Source organism: Helicoverpa zea, chromosome 2 (assembly GCF_022581195.2).
Source record: "Helicoverpa zea isolate HzStark_Cry1AcR chromosome 2, ilHelZeax1.1, whole genome shotgun sequence".
Lineage (NCBI taxonomy): Eukaryota > Metazoa > Arthropoda > Insecta > Lepidoptera > Noctuidae > Helicoverpa > Helicoverpa zea.
Window position 1 is genome coordinate 5,416,667 of NC_061453.1, and position 24,739 is coordinate 5,441,405.

The 24,739-nt window shown below is 35.4% G+C and overlaps 2 protein-coding genes across 2 annotated transcripts; both read right to left on the bottom strand.

Annotated features, from left to right (window-relative positions):
- Positions 1-7,818: 7,818 nt before the first annotated feature.
- LOC124637746 (carbohydrate sulfotransferase 4-like) lies at positions 7,819-20,502 on the bottom strand. Its single transcript, XM_047174388.1, has 5 exons — positions 19,376-20,502; positions 18,903-19,082; positions 16,226-16,442; positions 14,074-14,274; positions 7,819-11,852 (listed from the first exon to the last, which is right to left on the bottom strand). The coding sequence occupies exons 1-4, from the start codon at positions 20,098-20,100 to the stop codon at positions 14,164-14,166; spliced, it is 1,233 nt and encodes a 410-aa protein (XP_047030344.1). The 5' UTR covers positions 20,101-20,502; the 3' UTR covers positions 7,819-11,852; positions 14,074-14,163.
- Positions 20,503-21,764: 1,262 nt separating this feature from the next.
- LOC124643779 (probable ATP synthase subunit g 1, mitochondrial) lies at positions 21,765-23,931 on the bottom strand. The gene is made up of 4 exons (XM_047182865.1): positions 23,889-23,931; positions 23,412-23,504; positions 22,936-23,039; positions 21,765-21,968 (listed from the first exon to the last, which is right to left on the bottom strand). The coding sequence occupies exons 1-4, from the start codon at positions 23,929-23,931 to the stop codon at positions 21,798-21,800; spliced, it is 411 nt and encodes a 136-aa protein (XP_047038821.1). The 3' UTR covers positions 21,765-21,797.
- Between the last annotated feature and the right edge of the window lie 808 nt (positions 23,932-24,739).

The window sequence follows — 24,739 nt, forward strand, 5'->3', positions numbered from 1 at the left end:
AACATACATGGGGGTGATTCGGATACCCCATAGCCTAGAGCTTCTAAATTTTTCTTTTAAACGCCTATGGATGGGCCACCCTGTATATTCTTAAAACTGCATTGTTTGTTAAAACTAACCAGCACTTATTCAGTAAACTGTCGGATGTTAGAAAAACTCCTATGCGAGCTAAATATATACATCAGCTGTGTCACACGAGGTGTAAAACATCTCTCATGCAGAAAAGTTTCTTTGGTGTCGCCCCGAGAATCTACAATAAAATTCCAGATGAGGTTAAAATACTACCTCTCCATAAATTTAAGAAAACATTGCAAAAAAATTCTAATTGAGAAATGTTTCTACACGGTCGATGAGTTCTTAAATGATTAATTTAGATATTTAATTCTAGATTTAATTGTAAAAAAAAAATCTTATTTTACGTAGTACGTAGTCCAAACTATATTTGTACGTCTCACCATAGCGCACTATTTTATTTAATTTTAAGATCTACATTTTATTTTTACCTATGTTTTACAAATAATAAATACTTTGACTTTGACTTTGTGGCTACGGCTCATCCACGGTCCTCACGAGCACACTGCGAGCCGCCTTTGTGTTCGCAGTGAAACCACCACTCGGCGGGTCACTGCGAGCGTCCAGCGCTCCACGCGCGAGCGGCTCGCAGCGGGCTCGTGCCTACGTACTCACTTGATACCGTATCTGATACGTTACGTGCTACACTGCTAAGTGAGTACCCAGCTATAGGTGTTAAATCCAGCTACACGGTTGCCAATAGATTCATTTGTGAACATAATTAAATTCATAGGCAGTTAGTAAGTGCGGCTATAAAAATAATTAAAATTTTATCCACAACAGTAAAGATTGCAAAATTGCATGTAAGTACCTATAAAAATTCCAGAGTGTTTTGTTTGTAACGATACTTCTAGTTAAAATAATAATAGGTAAATACTACAAAACAAGATCCCAATGATACGAGGCTGTCATAGATAGAAGGCTTTTCCATTCTTTTCGATTCGATTTCGACTGAATGCCTGGAAAGCGCGGGAAACCTGAACTTTGGCGGACATGTTTTCTTTTGCTCAAGTTGAAAATTAATTTTTATATTGGATTAAATTAAGTTTTTGTATATATTCTATCCTAATATTTTGTAGTTTAGTTATAGTGTTAGTGTTAATTCTATTTGGTAAGTTTTTTTATTTAGTTTTATTCTAACATGGAACCTCCGGATGATACCGGAGGAACATTGCCGCCCGAAGTTGGGCATTATGTAACAGTGTCGAATAACGACACCGGAGTAGACACTGATGGCTCCGCCGTCAGTACTACTAATACAAAGAGAAAAAGGGTTTCCACACGTAGCCTTTGCAAACAGTGTAATAAGAGAAGGCGCAAAAATGGCGCGAAAACTCAGTCGGACTGCAGTTGTGGCGTGGTGGACATGGAGACTGATAGTGCGTCTATTCTTATTGTTAGTTCGCATATTGATATCCCAAATGAATCTCCACAGAAACCGGTTTCGGTAGCCAGATTGGTATACAATTCTTCCGATGCGGCACCATTTCTTGTACATATACAGAGAGAGCAAACTGCTTCTAACGATAATACCTATTTAAACCCAATTTCATTTGGCAGGTTTTTAAGGAGGAATTCTTTTAAAAGGCATAGTTAACGGTAGTTTAAAAAAAATTGGTCGCAATCGTCTAGTTGTATCCTTTACTACATACCTAGACGCCAACTCTTTTATTACCAATAGCTTATTAGAAAAAGAACATTTCAAAGCTTTCATTCCAACTTTCTCGGTGACCCGCATGGCCGTCGTTAGAGGCGTTCCCATGGAGTGGTCTGATGATGATGTCCTCGAAAATATTTCAGTCCCAATTGGTTGTGGAAAGATTTTAAAATTGAGGAGGATTAAACGCAAGTCTGTTGTAGATGGCAAACCTGAGTTTAAAAATACTGAAACAGTAATATTAACTTTTGATGGTCAAGTTTTACCAAAGCGGGTGTATATGTGCTACACTTCATTAGCTGTCGATCTTTACATTTACCCTACAATCCAGCGCTATAATTGTTGTAGATATGGGCATCTTAAGAGTCAGTGTAGATCTACTCCTAGATGTTACAAATGTGGTCAAGGTCACTCTGGGGATGGGTGCAACATCTCTGAGGACAGTCTGCATTGTTGTCTCTGCAAAGGTTTCCATGAGGCCACTAGTAAGAAATGTTTAGAGTATGAGAGGCAGAAAAACATAAAGGAGTCTATGGCCAAATCCTGCATATCATATGCTGAAGCCTCAAACCTTCATCCTACAATTTCCAAAATGTCTTATGCTGATGCTTTGCTTTCTTCTCCCACAGTTTCAAGCAATATAAATGCTTCTGTTCCTCAGGATTATTCTCCGACAAAAAATTAAACATCTTATAAAAAAAACTGTATTTATTAAGCCACGTTCCCCCCCTCAGTTTTCAAAAGGTTATGATCAGCAATTCCATCAAGAACTCACTAGGGGTCTGCCTCAACCAATAGATGGTTGTGCTCTCATCCCCAGAGATGATCAGCTTCAGTAAATGAGTTAATCATAGCACTAATTAAATCTTTAACCCAGACTCAAGACCTCTCACCGACCATCGCTGCCACTGTAACTAATGCAGTTTCTGAAAAGAATATTCATAATGGAACACAAAGCCAAGGCAATACAATGGAATTGTCGAAGCGCAATTAATAAAAAATCTGATATAATACATCTTGTCAATAATTTAAAACCTATAGTTATTGCCCTACAAGAGACATGGCTTAAACCAGGGTCTTTGTTTAAGATCCCTGGGTACGCCTGTCTTAGGGAAGACCGTTCTGATGGGTATGGCGGTGTAGCCTTACTCATCAGGCATCATCATTCATTTTCACTTTTCTCACTCCCATCTCATAATAATTCATTCTCCATAATTGCAGCTGTTGTAGATAGTATGTTTTGTTTCTGTATATATTCCTCGTCCTTCTTCTTCAATCTTTAACGAACTTGTAAATATGTATGTTATCTCTTCTTCCCAAACCATTTATAGTTTTAGGGGATTTTAATTCTCAACATGAAGTATGGGGTAGTGCTACAACAAATAGTTATGGTAGTACTTCATTAGATATGTTAGATAATATTAATCTTTGTATTTTAAACACTGGGTCGCCTACTCGACGCAAGTCTCCAAATGAAGGTGCCAGTGCACCTGACCTGTCACTATGCACTAATAAACTAGCCTCGCATTTGAGTTGGGAAGTTATGCCTTCTACTTATGGTAGTGATCATTTTCCCATAGTTTTAAAATTTCCATCCAGCCAAATATCTTATTCCAGTCGCCCTCCACGGTTGAAGTATAAACTAACCGATATAAACTGGCATACGTATAGTTTATTGAAAATTCTACCGAAGAAAATTTTGACATTTTATGTGAAGTAATTTCAGACACCAAAAAGTTATTAAAAAAAAAGAAATTTGAGGGCTGGAGATCATTTTGTCTTTCCATATCACCAAATGTTAAGCCTTCTGTTGTTTGGCGCAACATAAGAAGATTCAGATCAGCTTTCTCTGAACCGGTTACTGCATGCCTTCCACCTCAATTAAGAAATAGTTTTTTAGATAAATTAGCTCCCCCATACGTCCCAGATAATATATCTGCGTATCATATGCCTTACACATTATCAGATCCTCCCTGCGTACTCGATAATCCATTTACTTTAGAAGAGCTAAAAGGTGTTTTGTACCAAATCAAAGACTCTGCACCGGGTGCAGATGGTATACCCTACTCTTTTCTGGCTAATATGAGTGATTTATCTCTTTTATATTACTTAAAATTAATTAATCAAATTGTGATTTCTGGTAAGGTTCCCATTTCTTGGAAATCGCAAGATATCCTTCCAATTTTGAAACCCAACAAAAGTCCTTCTGACTGCTCATCTTATCGACCAATAGCTTTGTCATCTGTAATTTACAAGGTCTCGGAACACTTAGCTAAAAATAGATTAGAATGGTTTATAGAAAGTAAGAAAATATTAAGCGAAAGTCAATTTAGTTTTAGACGTGGTAAAAGTACCCTAGATAGTCTAAGTATCTTTATCACTGACATTCGATTAGCATTTTCTTCCAATCACTCCATAGTTTCAGCTTTTCTGGATATCACTTCGGCTTACGATAACGTGGTAATTTCTATGTTAAAATATAAACTTCTGCAGTTAAATGTGCCTATAATGCTTTTTAAATTTCATTTTAAATATATTATCTGAAAGGTATATAAAACTTACTCACGAGGACTCTTGTGAATCTAGAGTCGTGTGGAGAGGTCTCCCTCAAGGTTCAGTTCTTAGTCCTCTACTTTATGACATTTATACTTACGATCTTGAATCTTCTCTAAATAATGAAGTGAAAGTACTCCAATATGCTGATGATCTTCTGTTGTATTGCCCAAATAACTCTGTCACAACGGCCTGTGATTCGTTGTCATCGGGTCTCACTCTTTTAAAGAAATGGATGGATAACAATGGTCTTGAGCTATCTACCGCAAAAAGTACTGTTGTACTTTTTTCTAGGATGCGTCTTCCTCCTCCTGTGTATGTATATTATGATAATGTTCCTATTCCTGTTAAATCATCAGTTAAGTTTTTAGTTCTGATATTAGATAGCAAACTTTCTGGACTTCCACACTGTGAATATAGCAGCGAGGTGTGAACAAAGAATAAATATATTAAGATGTTTGTCTGGAGTTTGGTGGGGGGCCCATCCATTCTCACTAAAATTAATTTATAATGCAATAGTTAGAAGTCTATTAGACTATGGTATATTCTTACTAGAACCTGGTAATTTAGCTGCTTTTAAAAGATTGGACGCTATTCAGTCAAAGGCTTTACGAATTGTAACCGGAGCTATGAAGTCAAGCCCAATTAATGCCTTACAGGTCGAAACGGTTGATCCTCCTCTATCCCTTCGACGCCAGTATCTTTCTGACAAGTTTTTGTTCCGTGCCTTACAATTTTCCAATCACCCTTTACGCGCAAAACTTGAGTCTCTTTTAGAGGAAACCAACTCTTCTCACTATTGGTCTCACAAATCACATCCCTGTCTTGTTGTTAGCTATAAAAAGTTCCTTGCTTTGCAAGCTCCAACTTATAAGTCAATAACATTTCCTCTTTTTTGCAATTCTTACGAATCATTAGTGTTTACTCCGGATGTTATTTTAAATTTAGGCATTAATAAAAATGATAATTTTATAAAAGATTTATTCAACTTTTCAAAGAGTATACACTGGGAGAATTGACATCATATTTATACGGACGCATCTAAACACTCTTTCTGGTAATGTCGGAGTTGGCGTTTTTCACTCCCAATATAATATAGTTCAAAAAGTTAAGCTTCCTCCTGAGTCTTCAGTGTTTACTGGAGAATGCTTTGGTCTCCTCAAGGCCTTAGAGTACATCCGCTAAATGAAATTGGGTAGGACAGTAATATTTACTGATGCATTAAGTGCATTGCAAGCAATTAAAAAATATCCTTTTAAATCTAAACCAGTATTTCCGATTATTTTAATCATTAGAAGCCTGTTATATCAATGTTTTAAATTGATAGGTTTTCAAGTTTCCTTCGTGTGGTTTCCGGGTCATTGCAACATCACAGGAAATGTGAAAGCTGATCATCTGGCTAGCGAAGCGGTAGAATGTGGTGATTTATTTCCATATATAAATTTTGCTCATGTCTTGGCTAGTCTACCAAAGAATTTTCTTTGGGATGACTGGAGTAAGTCATGGGCAAATAGCAGTATCAATAAAGGTAACTATTACCTACGCTCGTATCCAATCATGCATTCCAAAAAACCGTGGTTCACTAAATTAAATTTTAATAAAGCTGCTACCAGTTGCCTAATTCGTATGAGAATAGGTCATAATTGTTCCAAGCTTCACCTCGCCCGACTGCAGATCGTTGATAGTGCCCTTTGCGAATGTGGTGAGATTGGCGATTTAAACCACATGTTTTTTTCCTGTCCTCTTCTCGATCACGAACCTTTTATATCAAGTCTTTTATCCTATAAGATTCCTTTTCCTACCTCTATCCCTGTTTTGCTAGCAACTAATGATCCCAATATATATATGTATTTAGTAGCATTTATCTCTCTGAATAATATACGTATTTAATGTATTAAATATCCTAGTTTTCGTATAATCCTATCCAATACCTATCCAAATTCCGTTACCTAAATTTTATTTCATTCCTACCAAGTTTCCCCGTTTTTGTCGGTGGCAATGCGCATATAGCGACTAGCCAAGTTTAAAAAAAAAACTGAATGCCTCTAGGTGGTACGTACGAGGCGACCCGTCCAGTTAAGATTTTCACAAGAATTTACATGCAGTATAGTTACCTACCTACCTGAGCAAATATATCTGCCTCGTCTTTTCTCAACTTTGTTGGGGTCTGCTTACAGGCTAACCAGATGCAGTTGAGTAGTTACCATTATTTTTACATGGAGCGACTGCCAATCTGACCTCCTCAACAAGATACATATACTTAGCCTATGTTACTCGGGAATAGTGTTAGCTTCACAACAGTGAAGGTGAAAGATTTATTTAAATATGTGCAGTAGTTTATTATCCCACCCAAAACAAAAATGTGAAAGACTGCCAAGTTCGATAATATGGGAATGCTTCGCCTATAAAAGAAGTGAGATCTGAATAAGTACCAAGTTCCATACACATACCTCAGTTAAAAATAGTTACTTTTTAATGATGTTACTTGGCAAGTTTTCATACACCTTGTTATAAACCTACTAAACGCAATGAATCAAGTATTTAATTTTCTATTAAAACTTGCCAAGTAATCATCATTAAAAAGTAACTACTTATTTTTAACTGAGGTATGTGTATGGAACTTGGTACTTATTCAGATCTCACTTCTTTTATAGGCGAAGCATTCCCATATTATCGAACTTGGCAGTCTTTCACATTTTTGTTTTGGGTGGGATTTCATTTATTTTTGTAAGGTTGTTTATTTTATTTTTTTCTTATGATGAAGTTAGTTAAAGAAATGTCTCATTTATACTATTTTTTAGATTTTTTAATATGCACTATGTTTCTTACAAAGAAATGAACTACATTAACTAAATGGACTAGATTTACCAACTGACTGACATGACATGTTATCATATATTATGTTCGTGGACCAAAGTTACACATTCGTTATTTTCGAAAGTGATTCACACTTGGCCGTTTTCAGATTTTTACTTTACTTTGACTAAATACAAACCTTTGTACCATTCGAAGATATATTATATAAATATAGATAAATTTAGTTCGTTTTAGTTCCTTAGGGGTATAAATTTACACCGGGTATAAAACACCTTCATTATTTTGAAACCGACTCACACTTGGCCATTTTCAGATTTTTCCCTTTACCTTGACATAAAGACCTACCTCCATGCCAAATTTCAAGTCAATACGACCATTGGAAGTGGTCTAGGTTTTTAATGAGTGAGTCAGTGAATAAGTGAATCAGTCAGTGAGTGTATAGTAAAAATAGCGATTTTCTGACGTCAATATCTCAAGACCTACAATAGGTATATTAATGAAATTTTGTATTTTAGATAAGTGAGGGGGTCTCAACAGATACTAGAAATTTGATATGCGTAAATAAAATAGATTTTGAGTTACAGGGGGGTTGAATTTGGCCCGAAATGGTTCGTGTAATATAACCCACGGCCGGTGTGTCGCTTTTTTTGCTCGAACTTGGCGGACACACTGCCGTGTGTCTAGATATCATGTAATACAGAAGAAATGAAACTAAAATATTTGTTGTAACTTTATTAACTTCAAATAAAAAAGATAATACAATGTTTGCAATTATAACGCCGGCTGTGCTATTACAATCTATAGATTAAAACTTCAACATTCTTAGTCATTCAATCGTAACTCTTATTCTAATAAGGCTACCCTTAAAGTCTACACTTCCACTCTTAAGTAAGGGCCAATTAATGCAGTTTATTATTATTGCTTGCATAAAGTTGTATTGCACGATATAACTCAAAGTAGTTATACATATTTTGGAATTCTGAATACAAGTGGAATTCCGGATATAATGCACTGATATAAAATCGCTAGCATCCTTACAAAAAACAATTAATTGATTTATAATTCGACACCTAGTACCTACCCTATCAACGCACGCATCTAAACCTGGGCACTCGTACAAAATACATAACCTACACAAACGATTGATTTGACACCCAAACAAACTAAGTAGGTACAACCGAAATATCACACAGTTCAAGTAAAGAGAGCATTAACAATATCATGTTTGTAAGCAAACTTGTCATGAATAAACATTTTATAATAAGTGTATACCTTATGATATGCTAATGATATGATAAAAAATCTACACTGGGTCCAGCCAGCCACCAGAAGTTTTATTTTATAAACCATTATTATGTATAATATAACTAACATGCAATTCAATAATAAATCTTACCTATATCACTACCAGTATTTCGTTAAGGCATAACTGAATATTTTTATATTGTCCAATCTATCAGGAAGCATGTTATCTTATTTAGTAATTGATGGCATTTTATTGACATTAAGTATTTGTAAGCTTCATTCCTTAGAGCTGGCGTGCCAGAGTGTGACGCGTCGGCGTGTCTCACTCGGGCGCACCAGTCACAGTATACATAACTAACTATTTTAGAGAGACAAGATCAAAATTATATTAGGTACATAATGATGAAATTATGTATTAAATTACATAACTTCCAGTACTTAGTAGGCATGTAAAGTATTTTTTGGAAGCTTATAGCTTTGATGAGAATATAAAAGTAATGTTACATTAATTTAATGTAATATAGTTTTACGTAAAACTGCAAGTATAGATACAAGTAGTAATTATTTTAAAGTGACTAAAGTATTGATACGGGAAAAACTGATTACATTAAAACTTAAGTTGTTGATCTAATCAAATGTTTAATCCTAATTGTTACTACTTTATAATCAAGTGCACTTAATGACTTCTCACTACATTATTAGTTCCATTTGTTCGAGTTATAATTAGCGTACTTATACCTACAGAAATACTAGATGTCCCATGTAAGTGGTCCGCGGTAATAATGATTATTACTTGTACATAGTTTGTGCGTCGTCTATTTACTGTTTGCATACATAAACATTCTAGAAATATGTAGTATCTACGATACCTGGTACAATAAGTACCGCACAAAGTATACATTTACTCGTCTAGGATCCAACTACATGGGGCACAAGTAACGCTATGACGTATACGATTGTAGGCATCACATGTATGTCGATATGACAACTGAGCATAATATTTAATTTTGCATTCATGTACTTAGTTGTATGCAAGCATAAGTTAGTCCCCAATATGCTATCTAAAAGCAAATGACTAGACCTTAATGAATTCCGTTTCCATCATAAAATGACTCGTAATTTTGTTCAGAGATTCGGGTAAATAAATATCATTTTTCTTTCGTTATTGTCACCCTTAATTCTTCATGATATTTTAATCAGATGTATGTATGTGTATCATTAGATGCAGACAATTATTAAAATAAACACCTTTTAGATTCAGATGGGTAAAAAATTGTGTATAAGCAGTGACGTATCAAGGGCTGATTTAGATTTAAATAATATCTTTACCTGTAAAAAAGACTTGATTGATAGTCTGCCCTATTTTTTATCATCATTTTTAAAACTTTAATGTTTATCCTGCAAAATAAAGGTAATCAGATTTTAAAGAATCAGCCCTTAGTAAGTTAGTTATCCCGCCTGTTTTAAATATAAATATTTACGAATTAGAAAATCTCTGACTATCATAATATTATCCGCCATGCCTATTGGGTAAATATTTTGGACAGTAGACTATTTGTGCTAAATATATAAACGTGTATGAACATATCCGCACCTAATAATGTAAGTTTACGTTATTGTTTCAAGTTATTCATCGTTACGTATCGTTTGAGGAACTTGACGGCTTGCCGATATCGATAGTTTAGTTGGCCGTTACAAATCGTGGATCGTATTTTGTCTCTTGGACGGAGATTACATTCACTTATTGACTCCATATTGTTAACACAGGACATGTGAGTAAATAGAACTTCTATCTGGCGTTCACACGCGATATGCTTAATATTACTATGTACTTAAAAATTGGTGTTTGGGATGGTGTATTGAATAGAGCAGTCTAGCATCATTTTTTCTCATATTCGTATCACAACAGGCTTCAGCTTGACAGCCTCTGACTTGAGATCGTCTCACTAAATTATTTATTTATTTTTATTATTTAGTGTCTAATATATGAGAGCTAATCGACTTAATTCTAATTAATCAGCAGATTTTCAATAATTGCTCAAGATTGCTATTTAATTGATTACTTAACGAGGTCATGTCATGTCTTAGCGTGGTATTGGACGATACTACTTTCAATGTTATTTTCTATTCAGACTGATAAGCTTAAAACTTTGACAGATTATCGTATAAATATTGCTGAATTACCACAGTGTACATACTGCTTGGGGTCAGTTGCATCATCTTACAATTATTGCTCTTAGTACTTTAATTTAGACTTAGTATTATAATTTAGGTGATGCGACTGGTCCACAGTGATAAAAAACGTGTAGTTTCAATCACTCATTTTGATACAGGTAAAAATTACCTATTAGTTTTACGTGTCATTCTCTTCGTTCAATAACTTATCGTACGCAACAAATCCGTCTGCGTTATCTAAATATTATGCAGACTGTGGTAATATTGAACTGCTTCAGAGTAAGGCTAGATAGTATCGCATCGTATGACTCACACTTACGTTTAATTCCTAATCAAAATAACGCATCTCTAAACTATTCGTGTCTACAATGGAAGCATTAACAATCGGTCAATTCCGTGAGTGCGAAGTTGCCTAAGCTTAATAATTAAATGCAATAAATGAATGAGGAGTCAAATTGCTAGAACACTCGCCTGTCCATAAATAGGAGTGATAATGTTCGAACAATTTGTACGCCAACATCGTTATGGTCCATCTTTTACATTTTGATATAATGACATACCCGCAGTGCTATACACAACCAGAGTTCACTAATTATAACTACCAAGTACTATTCCCATTGGAATATAACGTACAAAAGCGCAAACTTTAGTCGTGTAAAATGTATGGAAGTATAGGAGCGATAGAAACATGATCAGTCTTAAATATAAATTAATAGTAAGAAAATCAACTAGCATGGGCCTAAATTAATGAATAACATGAGATTAATAATTCGATGTTGAATTTTGTATAATAATACTAAATACTAGGTGCCATTCACGATAATGTCAAATGATAGTGTTGTCTAATGTTCCAATGAGGCCTTGCTCTCAGAAAGCTTGGTTTTTTAAACTTCATTTGCAGTATAAGCAAGCTAGATATTTTTTAGCTTTATTACTTTACAGAAAGATTATTAACGTGTACGAACATTGAAAGTCGTCATATACACAACTTCCTGCTAAAGGAACTTTTGAAATGGTATAGAAAAACCTATCATTTGACAAGTTATCTTCGACACCATATTACATAAGACTAATACATAATATAACAATAACATAAAATGACGTATTCACAATGTAATTTAGCTACCACGATTATTTCCCCTTGACATTGTTCATAAATTATTTAAAACTATTAGTTACGTTGTCAATAATACAATTTGTTTACATTAAAACGATGAGAAAAGCCAATACTAGGCTCCAAATAAATACCTTAATTCTTGCAATAGCAACGCCACTCTAAATATTAAGAAACAGCCAACTCTTTTTTTATGGAGCAAAAGTTATGGAACATTTTCTGAAAAGAAAAAATACAGACATTTTAGTTTGACTATCAAATAATGGCGTCCACGGCCGACTTCGGCCACGGCGGCTGTTCTCATTTAAGGAGATCAGCCAGCTGCGCAGGACATATTATAGTGCACGAGCATTTGAACTTTGACTTTGACTATCAAATATATATAGTACTAGCCGTTTTCCTGCGGTTTCACCCGCGTCCCGTGGGAGCTACTGCCCGCACCGGGATAAAATATAGCCTATGTTACTCGCAGATAATATAGCTTTCTAACGGTGAAAGAATATTTAAAATCGGTCCAGTAGTTTTTGAGTTTATCCATTACAACCAAACAAACAAAGTTTTCCTCTTTATAATATTATTATCTTGTATGTCTTTACCCGACCACGGGACTACAGAGTCCCGGATTTTTGGAAGGCGAACTTGGGGCCGAAGCCAACACGCTGAAGCCCTTTTGAGACAACTTTAATGAAATGGCGACACAAAACCGACGATTACACGTATACACTATAGAAACGTACTCAAGGACAATCCCCGGTTCTGTGCTAAACTATTGCTAAATATGGAATAAAACTACTAGGGCTATTGGGATGGGATGCTAATGGACTGGGACTGGGATAACTATGGGAACTATGGCACCTGCCGATAACAATGGCAGGTGGAGACTCGCCAGCTCACTTACTGGGCCCCCGGGAATCAGTCACTGAATAGCATCAAGAGGGCAACAGGTACATGAGCGGCTGAAGGGTGAGGATACCTCGGCGGACTTTAAACGCAGATCACGCGCTCCCTGTGGGTCCAGCATCACCGGCCCACTCGCCACTTACCACGAGGCACCTACCCTCCGAGCGGGCTGCTAACCCTGCTCTAGCGACTCCACTCTGACCGGCCGATGAAGGCAAACCAAGAGGCGGGAGACCTATCCCCCGTCATGCTTCACTCCGGCAGGCCGGAGATGGGGGACAGTATACTCTCCCTGGAGCACTCGGATATATAGCCCCGCGGGGTCGCTACTCCCCGTCATCCGCCTCAGATGCCCTGCGGGGCATATTATTATTAGTATTATATATTTAAGAGGGGCATACTGGTTGTTTTCCCACAGTTTCACCCGTGTCCCCGGATTATTGGTTATCAGGCCAGGGTTCATACAAAATTGCCCATAATCCTTTATTTATATCCGTTAGGGGCCAACCAAAGGCAGCCACCCGAACGATGATTGCGGGATGGATTAAGACATTGTTAAAAGAGGCAGGAATAACTACAACCCCAGGAAGCTTCCGCTCGGCGGTAGCATCAAAATCTGGGTTGACAATCTACTTTTAGACGATATATTACCCAAGGGTAATTGGCGATCAGGCAATACATTTGCCCGTTTTTACAGAAGGGAAATGATACCCACTAATACAAGTAGCAATTTATCTCGATTATTTAATTAATCCAGCTGATTAATGTCTATATTTTTGTTACTATTGTTATTAAGAAGTATCGCAATGTTTTTGTTAATTAGGTACTATTAGAAAATGAAATCAATTTTGCTTTTGTTCTTGTATCTCTCTTTTAATTTTTATTACTCATCCTCCGAGCCCCTTTCCCAACTATGTTGGGGTCGACTTCCAGTCTAACAGGATGTAGCTGAGTACCAGTACCAGTTTACTTTTATTACTAATATACCTATATTCCAGGACGCAATACACATACTTATATGTGATTACTCGTGTATCTAAGTACCTATCTACATACACAATTTTATTGTGCTTTTGCTCACATTGGCGTCCACTTCCACCAGGCGATAACAAACACGTCTCAAACTAGTAAGCTTCAAATAACGGTCAAGAATTTAATAGCAGCGTTTTACCTGAAATAAAACGCTTATTAAATACTTACCTTATTTGAAGCTTACATTTTAATTTCTGCCTAGTGTTTTCGACTCAATGACGAACTGTGGCCGCCGAGAACACTCGTCGCCTCCTGCCTGGTGGGGAGTGGAACTGGTCGGTGTGCGAGAGAGATGCAAGATATGGGGTAGAAAAGGACGGAGATAAAAGCGGAAAACACGTAGGTGCCTATCTCAAACCAGTAAGCTTCAAATAAGGTAAGTATTTAATAAGCGTTTTATTTCGGGTAAAACGCTGCTAATAAGGTGGCCAGGGTACAAACAACCAAAAAAACCCTTTTTAGTATAACAATATAGATTATGAGTTAATGTTATATATATAATACTTACAAAATATGAATATATTTACTCCTCACGTGTATATTATGTAAAAAGTCGATGTGAAATGTTCCGATTTTTATAGTGGATATAGTATTATGTTCACTGTGAGATTGTATAATCGTCCAAGGGGTTAAAATCTTTGCTTTTCATATGGGTCTCGTTGTTCGCCAACTTGTAACCCCACAACAGCATAGCTTCTTTGCACGCCATCTGTAATATTTAACAATATAATACGAATAAATTAATGTTACTTTATAATAATATGCTGTTGTCGTGTAACCGTCGTTGTACGCTGCCAGTGCGTGTACTAGAATATTAAACACGTTTACGTTTCTAAACACACAACATGCACGAATATTAAAGAATCTGAGTACGAAAACTAAGCGCTCATTCATTTGAACTTGAACTTTTAGGTCTTTTTCCTAACAATATCGTCAAAAATTCCTTTATACGTTTTATATGAAACCGCCTCGGCCCGGCATATCACGAGTAGTATTCATTTGCAGTTGAAAATCGAATGAAACTCAAGTTGAGAGACTTTTTGAGTATAGGGATAGTGTAGGACGTTATATGAATTAGAAGTCTAGTAATATTGGGCTTAAAATAAATCTATCCAAACTATTGTAAAAAAATACAATGATAATTTTCCAGAATATAATACGCAACTACTGGCTGAAAATAACTTAATCATACATAGAATCATAAACAAAGACACGACCTGCGCACAAGGTTTAGAAGAAGAAAAAAAATCATGGTCATCAGCCTGATTGTCGATGATTATGTAGAAGGCCTATCATTCGTGCAGCAAAAAGTTGTAATGTGTATATTTGACCTTTTCAAAAACGAAACCTACTTGGTAGTGACCTGAGCGGTTTCAAACTTGTAATAAGCTTATAGGACGAAGCACCAGCTTGATATCGCCCTTATTTAAATTACACATTGACCCATTACTGCTCAAAATTATTATAATTTTTTACAATATTATGCAAAAAAGCATTGTTATTATATAGGTGACACATAACTAAATACTAATTACGCATTTCTATATAAAAACCCCGATAGGATCATATTAAATATAAGATCGCATTTAGTATACAAATAAGGATCATTTACATAAACGTTGTTTGTTTTTCTAATTCCCTTTTCTATCATTTAATGTTAGACCGTAAATTACTATTTTAAATTATCTTTAAAGAAAAAAGTAATAAGTATAAGCACTGCAAGATATGATTTCCAATGATCCTTATTATTAACAACATATATAATTAGGAGTAAACATAGAACTAACTTTCGTTCCAAAGAAGTTGAAGAATTAAGTTTTCGAAGGCCTTAAAATCAATTAAAAACTTACTAAAATATCTACATTTATACCCACAATGAAATACATTGACAGATTTTAGACATTACGAGTACGAAGATCTACTTATCTACATTCAGAACTACTTACTTTCTGAAATATTAGGAGTGTTAAAAGAAATTTAGTTAAAAGAAGATACCTGAAGTTTATTCATACTAATGTAAAGGCAATGAGTAAGTTTTTAACATTTAAAAGTTGAATTTTGGACTAGCTAATATTTTCCAGCAATAGACGTCCCTGGCTTCATGAACTTGCTTAACGTTAACATTTTCACGGGGAGACATTATTTTGCTGTAAAAAGTAATTTATATTTAACATTTTTTTTTAGTTTCTGTTTTTCGACATTGCTATTTAATAACTAAGGGTACACATGTAATGAGTGGACGACACGACTGTAATCATAGGTAATGAACTTGTCAAGGCCCATTTAAATATGTTGACATACAACTTCTAGTAAAAGGATACAGTAATGAGTCTTAAATAGGTATAATTTTTGTCTATTGAGTGTCAATGGTACTGCAATTTTTGCGTCAATGTACATTCGTGGTTATTTATTATTCTTCAAGTTACACAGCTTTCAAAGCCAACTACTATTTAATAGTGAATTTCAATGCCAGAAACAATAATATGGAGGCAAATCAGCAGAATTTGAGCTGAAATGAGAGTCAGCTAAGGTATGCTCATTTAGATATTTATGGTCTCATCAACAACAATTTTTCCTGTAGGTAGTATTGTAATATTATAATATTTATTCGGTCTTAAAGCTAAGGGCTTAAGTAAGGTAAAATGATGTGGTTGACAAACCTGTATCTCATCCACATAAGTGAAGTCCAGTGCATTCTTCCACCTGAAAGGCACATCTCGGGACACTCGGAAGGTGGAACTAACGCCGGCCACCTCCACATTGGTATGCGACTGAAGGAACTCGTCGATCGATTGCGTGGCACTAAGCCGTAGGAACTTTAAAATTCGATGAGTAGTAATATTAGGCTTCAGTGCTAGTTCTTCGTAACGCAGAACCCTGAAATCGAAACATAAATAATATAGTGAAAACTCTTCTGTCAATTCCGTCCAAGGTTCCTACTATTGGGTTTCGTAATATTTTTGCTTATCATAATAACAATGGTATCCGATTTCATGCATCAAAATTATTAAATAACCTTAAAGAGTTTTGATAAGATGTCATAGCGTATTTGTATATTTATTTATCGATAGAACTGTAAGTTGACAAAATACATAAGGATTTTTTAAAATTTGATTGTACATTAAAGGTTAGACCGAAACTACAGAACCTACCTATTTGAAATATTCTTGCACTGTTGTTATCCCAAACTTAATTTACATGTTTTTAATCTCGGAAGTGAATAACTGTTCTATATTCTTTTGGAGTGAAATAAAATTTCTTAAAGCGTATAAGTTAGTTCGACGGTAACCAACTCTGAATTTTCAAGATAAATCTACTGTTTTGCCTTTAATACATATACCTAATTACATCTTGGTCATTGGCATTCATTATGAAACCGATACTCTTAAATTAATGCTAAAGTTTATTTCTTATTTTATCATTGTCGTAAATTCGCAATAAACAACGCGGATATCAAATCTAATGTTACATCACATTGTAAAAGTTCGTCAGGAGTCGATTGGCCGTACCCTGATTTAAATAAAGCAAACTTTTATTTTCTAGCTGAAGTTATGCAATATAATGCAACAGTCTCAAATAAAGATTGCATGTCAAAGCGTTCTAAGTACATGCGTCGGATATTCTTTATACCCAGTGTTGCTGAGCCAACATAAGCAGGGTTATAAAAACTGTATAGTATCTAGTGGTAGGTAGTATGTACCTCTTGAGGCCCTCTGTGGTCCCAAGCCCTTGGCATTTTGCCAAACGCCACCCTGTTTTTAACCGACTTCAAAAAAGGAGGTTCTCAATTCGACCGTATTTTTTTTTTTTTTTTTTTTTTTTTTGTATGTTTGTTACGCGATTACTCCGCCAGTTATTAATCGATTTTGATGATTCTTTTTTTGTTTGATAGGATATACTCCCGAGGTGGTCCCATAGTCATCAGGTCAGGATCTGATGATGGAAACCCTGAGAAATCGAGGGCAACCTTCGAAAGTTGTAGGCATACATAGGGTAAAAACTTGACACTCAGGTGTACGCCTAAAAGCACTATTCAACTGTGAAGATTTGGAGCTGACCTGATGATGGAGACCAGAGAGGGTCGAGGGAACTCGACAACTGAATATGTAAACTACCTCGTGTTTGGGCTTAAATTATTTGTATTGACAAGACCTTTGCAACAGTGAAGGTTTGGAGCTGACCTGATGATGGAGACCAGAGAAAGTAAGTCGAGGGAACTCGACAACTGAATATGTAAAATACCTCGTATTTGGACTTATATTCTTTGTATTGATGAGAACTTCTCACTTGTATGGATAGTGACAACTATTCGTATCACTGAAAAGCTTTAAATAAAAAACTTTTTTACGTCATTGTGTTCAAACCAAACCGGATTTCGCCAGTGTTTTTGTTATTGTAACATTGTTTAATTTAGAATACCTAACCATGCGAAAACATATCTTCAAGCCAGTCGGTTTCTGGAATTACTAAATATAGAAATGATTGGAATTTGTGTTCAGGATAATTTATTTGCTCCACACTTTAACGGCAGGGTTAAAATGTTCTTTTTTTTAATGATATGAGTTTAAGTTGCACAAAAACAAATAACAGGCATAAAAAATAGCTTTTTAGGAATATCTTACTTAACTTCTTGTCTAAGAAAATTATTACCAATCCAAAGAAATTCAAAATTAAATACCTAAAAATTTAATTGCTGTTGTAGGTACAAATTACATAGTACTAAATTACATTTTTCAATAAAGATATTGTTAAACTCATCTGGAAAACACACTTTAATTTCACAATATAAAATTTATTGTACAATATTATTGTACAAACTTGTGAAAATTACCAGAAATAATGATTTGAATATCACCTAAAATAAATAGTTGTGTCTCAAGCTGAAAATCCTACTAACACTGACTATTTAAAAGACGAATTTGCTTAATATTTTTTATTAAAAAATTATAGTTTGGGTGTTACTGTTACAGCCATTTTATCGTCTCACTGCTGGGCGCAGGCCTCCTCTCAAGGAGAAGGATTGGGCATTAATCACCACGCTTGCTCAATGCGGGTTTGTGATTTCAGACTTAATAGTCCAGGTTTCCTCAAGATGTTTTTCTTCACCTTTTTATCAGCCATTGGTGTAAGATATACTTAGAAAGTACATCCAAACTTAGAAAAGTTGCACTCGAGAGGTTGGTTCTTTACCCACTAGGCCACCAGGACTTTTTTTGGTATGGATATCAAGACTTCAACTATTCAGAAAATAATCATGCAATTTGTTACTAATACATTTAAATAAACCAAAGTACTGATTTTCTGCCTGTTTTTATTATAATAAATTGAATGACTTACAGAAGGCTGTCAGGATACTGCTGCTGTATTCGTCCTGCAGCCACATAGTCGCTGATCATATCAGCACAGACTAGTGACGGCTCCCAGCAGTCCGGAGCTGGCTGACAGAAGTTACGGTGCTGCCTGGACTGCATCACACCGCGAGGATCACGGATTAACAGTATAACTTTCACGTTAAGCCTAAAATGTATACAAATCACTTAAAAACTTTATTCATATTAATTTTTGATTAATCAACATTATCTGTCAGAATTTTATTTTATTGTAAAGAACATTTTAAAAATAAATATGAATAGAATTTTTACAACCATTGCCAGATAAAGGACTCCTGCAAGCCATACTCACAGCGCTGGGAATGCATGTTGGTGGGAACAGTGTGGAATATTTTCATATTCCGAGATGCTCTTATTTAGAATTCATTATTAGTACTGTTCAGCTAATGGTGTGAGGGTAAAAATAAAAAATAAACTTACTCTTTGTCATCCAGAATTTCCTGTATAAGCCGCAATCTTAATCTTACAACCTTCATGGTATGGAAAGGAAACAGCTTACATAACCGCGATGTAAATTCAGCATCATAACACAATTCTTTCTTATATTTACAATGGTCCCATAGTCTGGTGTTATGGCTAAACTGATTCGAGTGCCTGCTACCATACTTAAAGTAATCCTCTAAGCCATCATAATTACATTTCAGCATTGCTCTTATTGTACTCAAAGCTTGCTCAGACTCTGGTGGCCCCCTTATTTGTATAATTCCATACTTAAGTAATGGTTCATAATGGTAATATGTACCTGGAATCGCATTTAAAATCTCTCCAAGAAATGTAGTTCCTGATCTCCATGTTGATATAATTAAACTTTGCAGTGGCCGTCCCCCAGATTCTATCACTAAATCTTCTAAAGTATGAACACCAGATTCAGTAAAGTTATACTTAGAGAGCTGATATTTGATTTTTGATCGTGTTTTCTCCAGCAGCTTCTTGATGTCCGGGGAGCCATCGTACTGCATTGTGGGTATATGCTGCGTATAGGGTTCTTCTCCATCTTCAACTTTTAAAAAATTCCTAATATTTCTCCGGCTTTCGATGGACGGACGATAATATGTGTTATCTGCATATCGACTTCCAGCAAGAATAAGAAGAACACTGAGACCGAATGCGAAACATATTGAGTAAAAGTTTACTCGCCGCAACATCACGTTATGAACACGAACAAAACAACTTCGGACAATTTATAAGGATGAAGACAATTTATTATACAAGTAGAGTACTACCAAACCACACTCACTATCATTTTTTATTGAATTTGCTTGTGTTTAAATTATAATTCCATATTTTTCGTTTCCGCGGAAACACCGCATTGCACCTCCACCGCCATTTTGAACGAATGACGTACGATTTGTCAAAATAACTTTTTAATTTTCTTCCACTATGACAAAGGACTTGTTACATCACTCTGCGACAGCTTGTTCGAAGCTAAGCTCACTTCCGCAAAATATAGTTTGAAAAGATTTCTTCTCAATAAATTTTAAAAAATAAATTAAGACCTCAAGATTATTTACGTTACTAAAAATATCACCGACATACAGCCACGTGCGGCCACTGTTATGCCAGATATAGCAGTGAACGTACGAGGTAACTTGTTTAGGAATTTAATTTTTCTGATTAGCTATGCAGTACACACTTTATAGACAATTAACACCTATATACAGGGTTACTTGTAAGTAGACCGCATCCTTTCATGAGGTGATAGTATAGGTCAATACGGACAAATTTGACCATGGCATGCACTGGGCAAAAGTTAACCCGTTTCAAGATAATCGAATTTCAAGATCAGTCGTCTAGGTACACGTATAATTTTTTATTATTAGTCAAAAGTCTCGTTTTTGTAAACACTTCATAATAACAACCCATAAAACTGTACAAATCACAGAGGAAATTATAGCGAACAGCAATTACTTTTTTAGTAGCTATTTTCTCAAAAATATTAAAAAACATCTACATTTATCTAGCTATTCAAAAGGCACAAAACACACACAAATCCGCAAAAACGAGACTTTTAACTAGTAATAAAAATGTATACGTGTACCTAGACAACTTGTTAAGAAAAGATCTTGAAATTCGATTATCTTGAAACGGGTTAACTTTTGTCCAGTGTATCCCATGGTGAAATTTGTCCGTATTGACCTATACTATATACCTATCACCTCATAAAAGGATGCGGTCTACTTACCAGTAACCCTGTAAGTATAATTAAATCTTGCTGGATACATTAATCCTGTAAAATTGATGGAGGTTTTTGAATGTTTTAATGCATGTAGTAAATATTTTATGTTTTTTCATGTTTTGACAAGGTCATTCTGCAAAAAGAGTCACGCTAATAATGGGTTAATAAGCTATCAATAAATAATAATAGGCGGAATTTCACCGACAACAAATTTAATTCAACTGTTTACGAATCTTCACGTTCATTTTAAAGTCAACAGTTGTTTTATGTTGTTGATGAAAATGAGCCTTAATACTTAATCGTGGATTAAAGTTACACCAAGGTAAGTTTAAGAAACGAATAAATAACCATACAATTTCATGGAATTAAACTTCGATTCGCTTAGAGTAATCGGCTTCTGCGTAGGTAAGGGCTACATTGACTACAATAAATCAGACCAACTTAGATAGGTACACTCATAGTTTTTATTATTAAACAATAAAAAAATCAATGTTAAAGCAAAAACAGATTCAAAGTCAGTGCCTACCAAACCGTGACTGTAACTAAAATAGCAATGATGGTCAATAGGTATTTATATTTTGTTAATAATAATGTATAGTTCACTACCTATCCTAGGCATAAACATCAAGGTGGGTATAATATAATAGGTATTAAAAAAGATCATTACTACACCAAGTATCCGACTATGTGGAACTTCCCAATAGTTTCTCCCAGGAAGAACCACAAGAATACCTCGGTACAGACCAGGAATAGCAACCACGCCTGCCTTACGGTAATGTAGTAATAGCACTTGTTTTTGAAGAATTCCTTTGCTAAGGCTATGTCTGCTTGCAGTTTCTGTAAACAAAAGATTTATGGAATGTAGCAAGTAGCTGAAAGACCATATACCTACATTTTTTTTTTTAACCTAAGCACAGGGTTGAAAATTCTGCTTGTGCCTTTGGTCCAAAAAATCCGCAAAAACCACTGCACTAGGATCAACTCTTTGTAACGTCGCCATTGGCAGACACGACGTGACCTTTCTACTTTGGCCACGACTCTTGCACTCCAGTTTGGAAGATGGGAGTGTCACTAGCGAATTTTCCAAGCTATAGTTTCCGATCCCTATTAATTGTACATGGTGTTTGACACATACATGGAGACATTTATCTATGTAAAAGTTTTGAGTTACACAAACGTTGTTAGATGTTTTAGGTATCTCAAGGAAGCGGGTAAAGTATATTTATTTGTGTTTGTAAATGCACATACACAATGTCTATCTTTGAACACTTGGTGAAATCATTCATCTAGGTATACTTAGGTACCTCTAAGTACCTACTACTAAAACAATTCTGTTATATTCGGATGGGACGAAGTGCCAGAAGTGCGCTAAAAATTCATTAATTAACTACTTAGTAGAATTATAATTAGGTAAATGTGATGTTTTGTCCCAAATAGTGTTTTATCTATTTTAATGTTTGTGTAGGTAGAGAAAACGAAGATACGTTTCATTCCTTCCTGGGCGTTAGGTATGGAGCAGTTTCATATCAGACTAGACCATATCCATGGTGCAGTCGACGTTCTGAATTCCGTATTGTTGGCTATTCACAAGAGCGATTTAGATAGTAAGATTATTTTGCTCTGGCATACCATACCTTGCAATATTGTTTCTAACCCATCCATGCTTTTGTGTGTAGATAGTCTGAGGAGTTTGTGCTAAGTATGTGGTACAGTTAAAAACTATCAGACAGAATCGGCAGCTGCTTGAAGCAGATTTTTAAAATTGTCACATTTAACTCTTTTACATAAATTCTTAAATGCTTACATCCATTTCAGCCATGCGGGGTGGAGCCATCTCCAAAGTATAAAATCCTTTCAAGGGCCGCAGTTTCTTTGCAAGTTCAGATTTGGTTGCTGCTTCGGCTTTTTCTAAAATGGTAAATTCCTGTTTGCATGAACGAAGTTGGAGACCAAGCAAAGAATTACTTCTTGTCTTGTTAGCGTTGAAAGGAGGAAATTACCGAGGCTTAGTACTTACCTACAAATTAATCACCTAAGCACTGGAAAAGTTTTGGGAACGAGATAACACTCGGTAAGCCTATTTTAAATAGAGGTCTTACCTAAGACAGATCGAATGATAGAACAAAGGAAGCATGATACAAAAGCTTTCATATAAATGCTACTTTATTTTTACTTCGATATTATTTTTTGGTTTGGAGACATAAAATACCAAGACGCGGCCTTCTATTTAACTGATATCTATAATAATATAGGTCATGGGTTACAATGAATGAATCCAACCTTTAATCAACTCCATAAGTCTCTCCTTTTGGACGCTGGCAGCCGGTCTGTATGTTTCAGTCAGTTCATGCATCAGTGTCATAGTTCTGCCGCCTGGGACAGGTTGCTAGCGGTTAATATTTTATTACATCGTTAAACTAATATTTACAGCCAGTGTGCGGTACTATGAAAACGAATCTAACGTTACGTGTTTTGCTATCATTGTTTGGTCAGGACAACTGCTATGTAGGTACCTAAGTATAAGTATGGCTACAGAATATATACTATGGTTGTGGCTGGTGATAGCTTTGATATGCCATTGGCCTAGCAGCTAGGGGACCCATGTCCTCGAGTCATCGAGAATGTGCTCACATATTTTCTACAGCTTATAACCTACTGGCCAAAAATGAAGGTTTCTATAATAGTCAATGTAATGTAATAAAACTAATTTTACTCTCTAACTAAAGGTTTAAATTATTAGGAGAGATTTTTACTCACGCACAATCTTCGCTAATTTAGCGATACTCAAACTCGTACTCATTTTAATTTATTTTTCCTACTATTCACAATGATTATGTTTTATTCGCTATAAGATTTTTTTCTAGTCAACAATGTCAGTTTGGGTCAAATGTTTTTTTTATTATAGTTCGGCCATTCAGAGAATGCGTTCCTGACACGTCGCGATTGAACTGACGACGTAACTTTGCAATGGCGTTGCAGTTACGATAAAAATATTTTTGCTGGTTGTTTACCGTTTTAACAATTGAGGAGCATTAAAACAACATTATTATATCAATAATCAATGAATGTAGTTACGTCGTCAGTTCAATCGCGACGTGTCAGGAACGCATTCTCTGAATGGCCGAACAGTGAAGTTTTAAAATTGGTTTCAATTTGTCTATTTTTCGGATCAATCTAATGCATCGAGCTTAGAATTATAAGGAGACGCCGTTTTGATATTGACGTATCTATAGTTATATAAATATGAAACAAACTATGCAACATAGTTCTGTCTCACTCTTTCTAAGCAGATAAGTGTATTTGAAAACAGGGACAACAATATTTTTGTGATTGCGTAAAATGGTGACATTTACTTTTGAAATCCTTCTGCGTGCCATATCTGGCCATATATGTCATGGTAGTTGTGCTGTCAAATAGGTGCTCTTCGTGACTTATTTTTGCTATTTTATAGAATATCACTCGTGTTTACTTTTAAGACTTTACTATTTCAATAGTGAAATAATCAACGAATATGCCTATGTGTTGTATTGTGAAGTGTGGTGCTAGGAAGCACCAAAATCAAGCTGGATTGTCTTTACACAGGTTAGGAACCTATTTTTGCTAGAAAC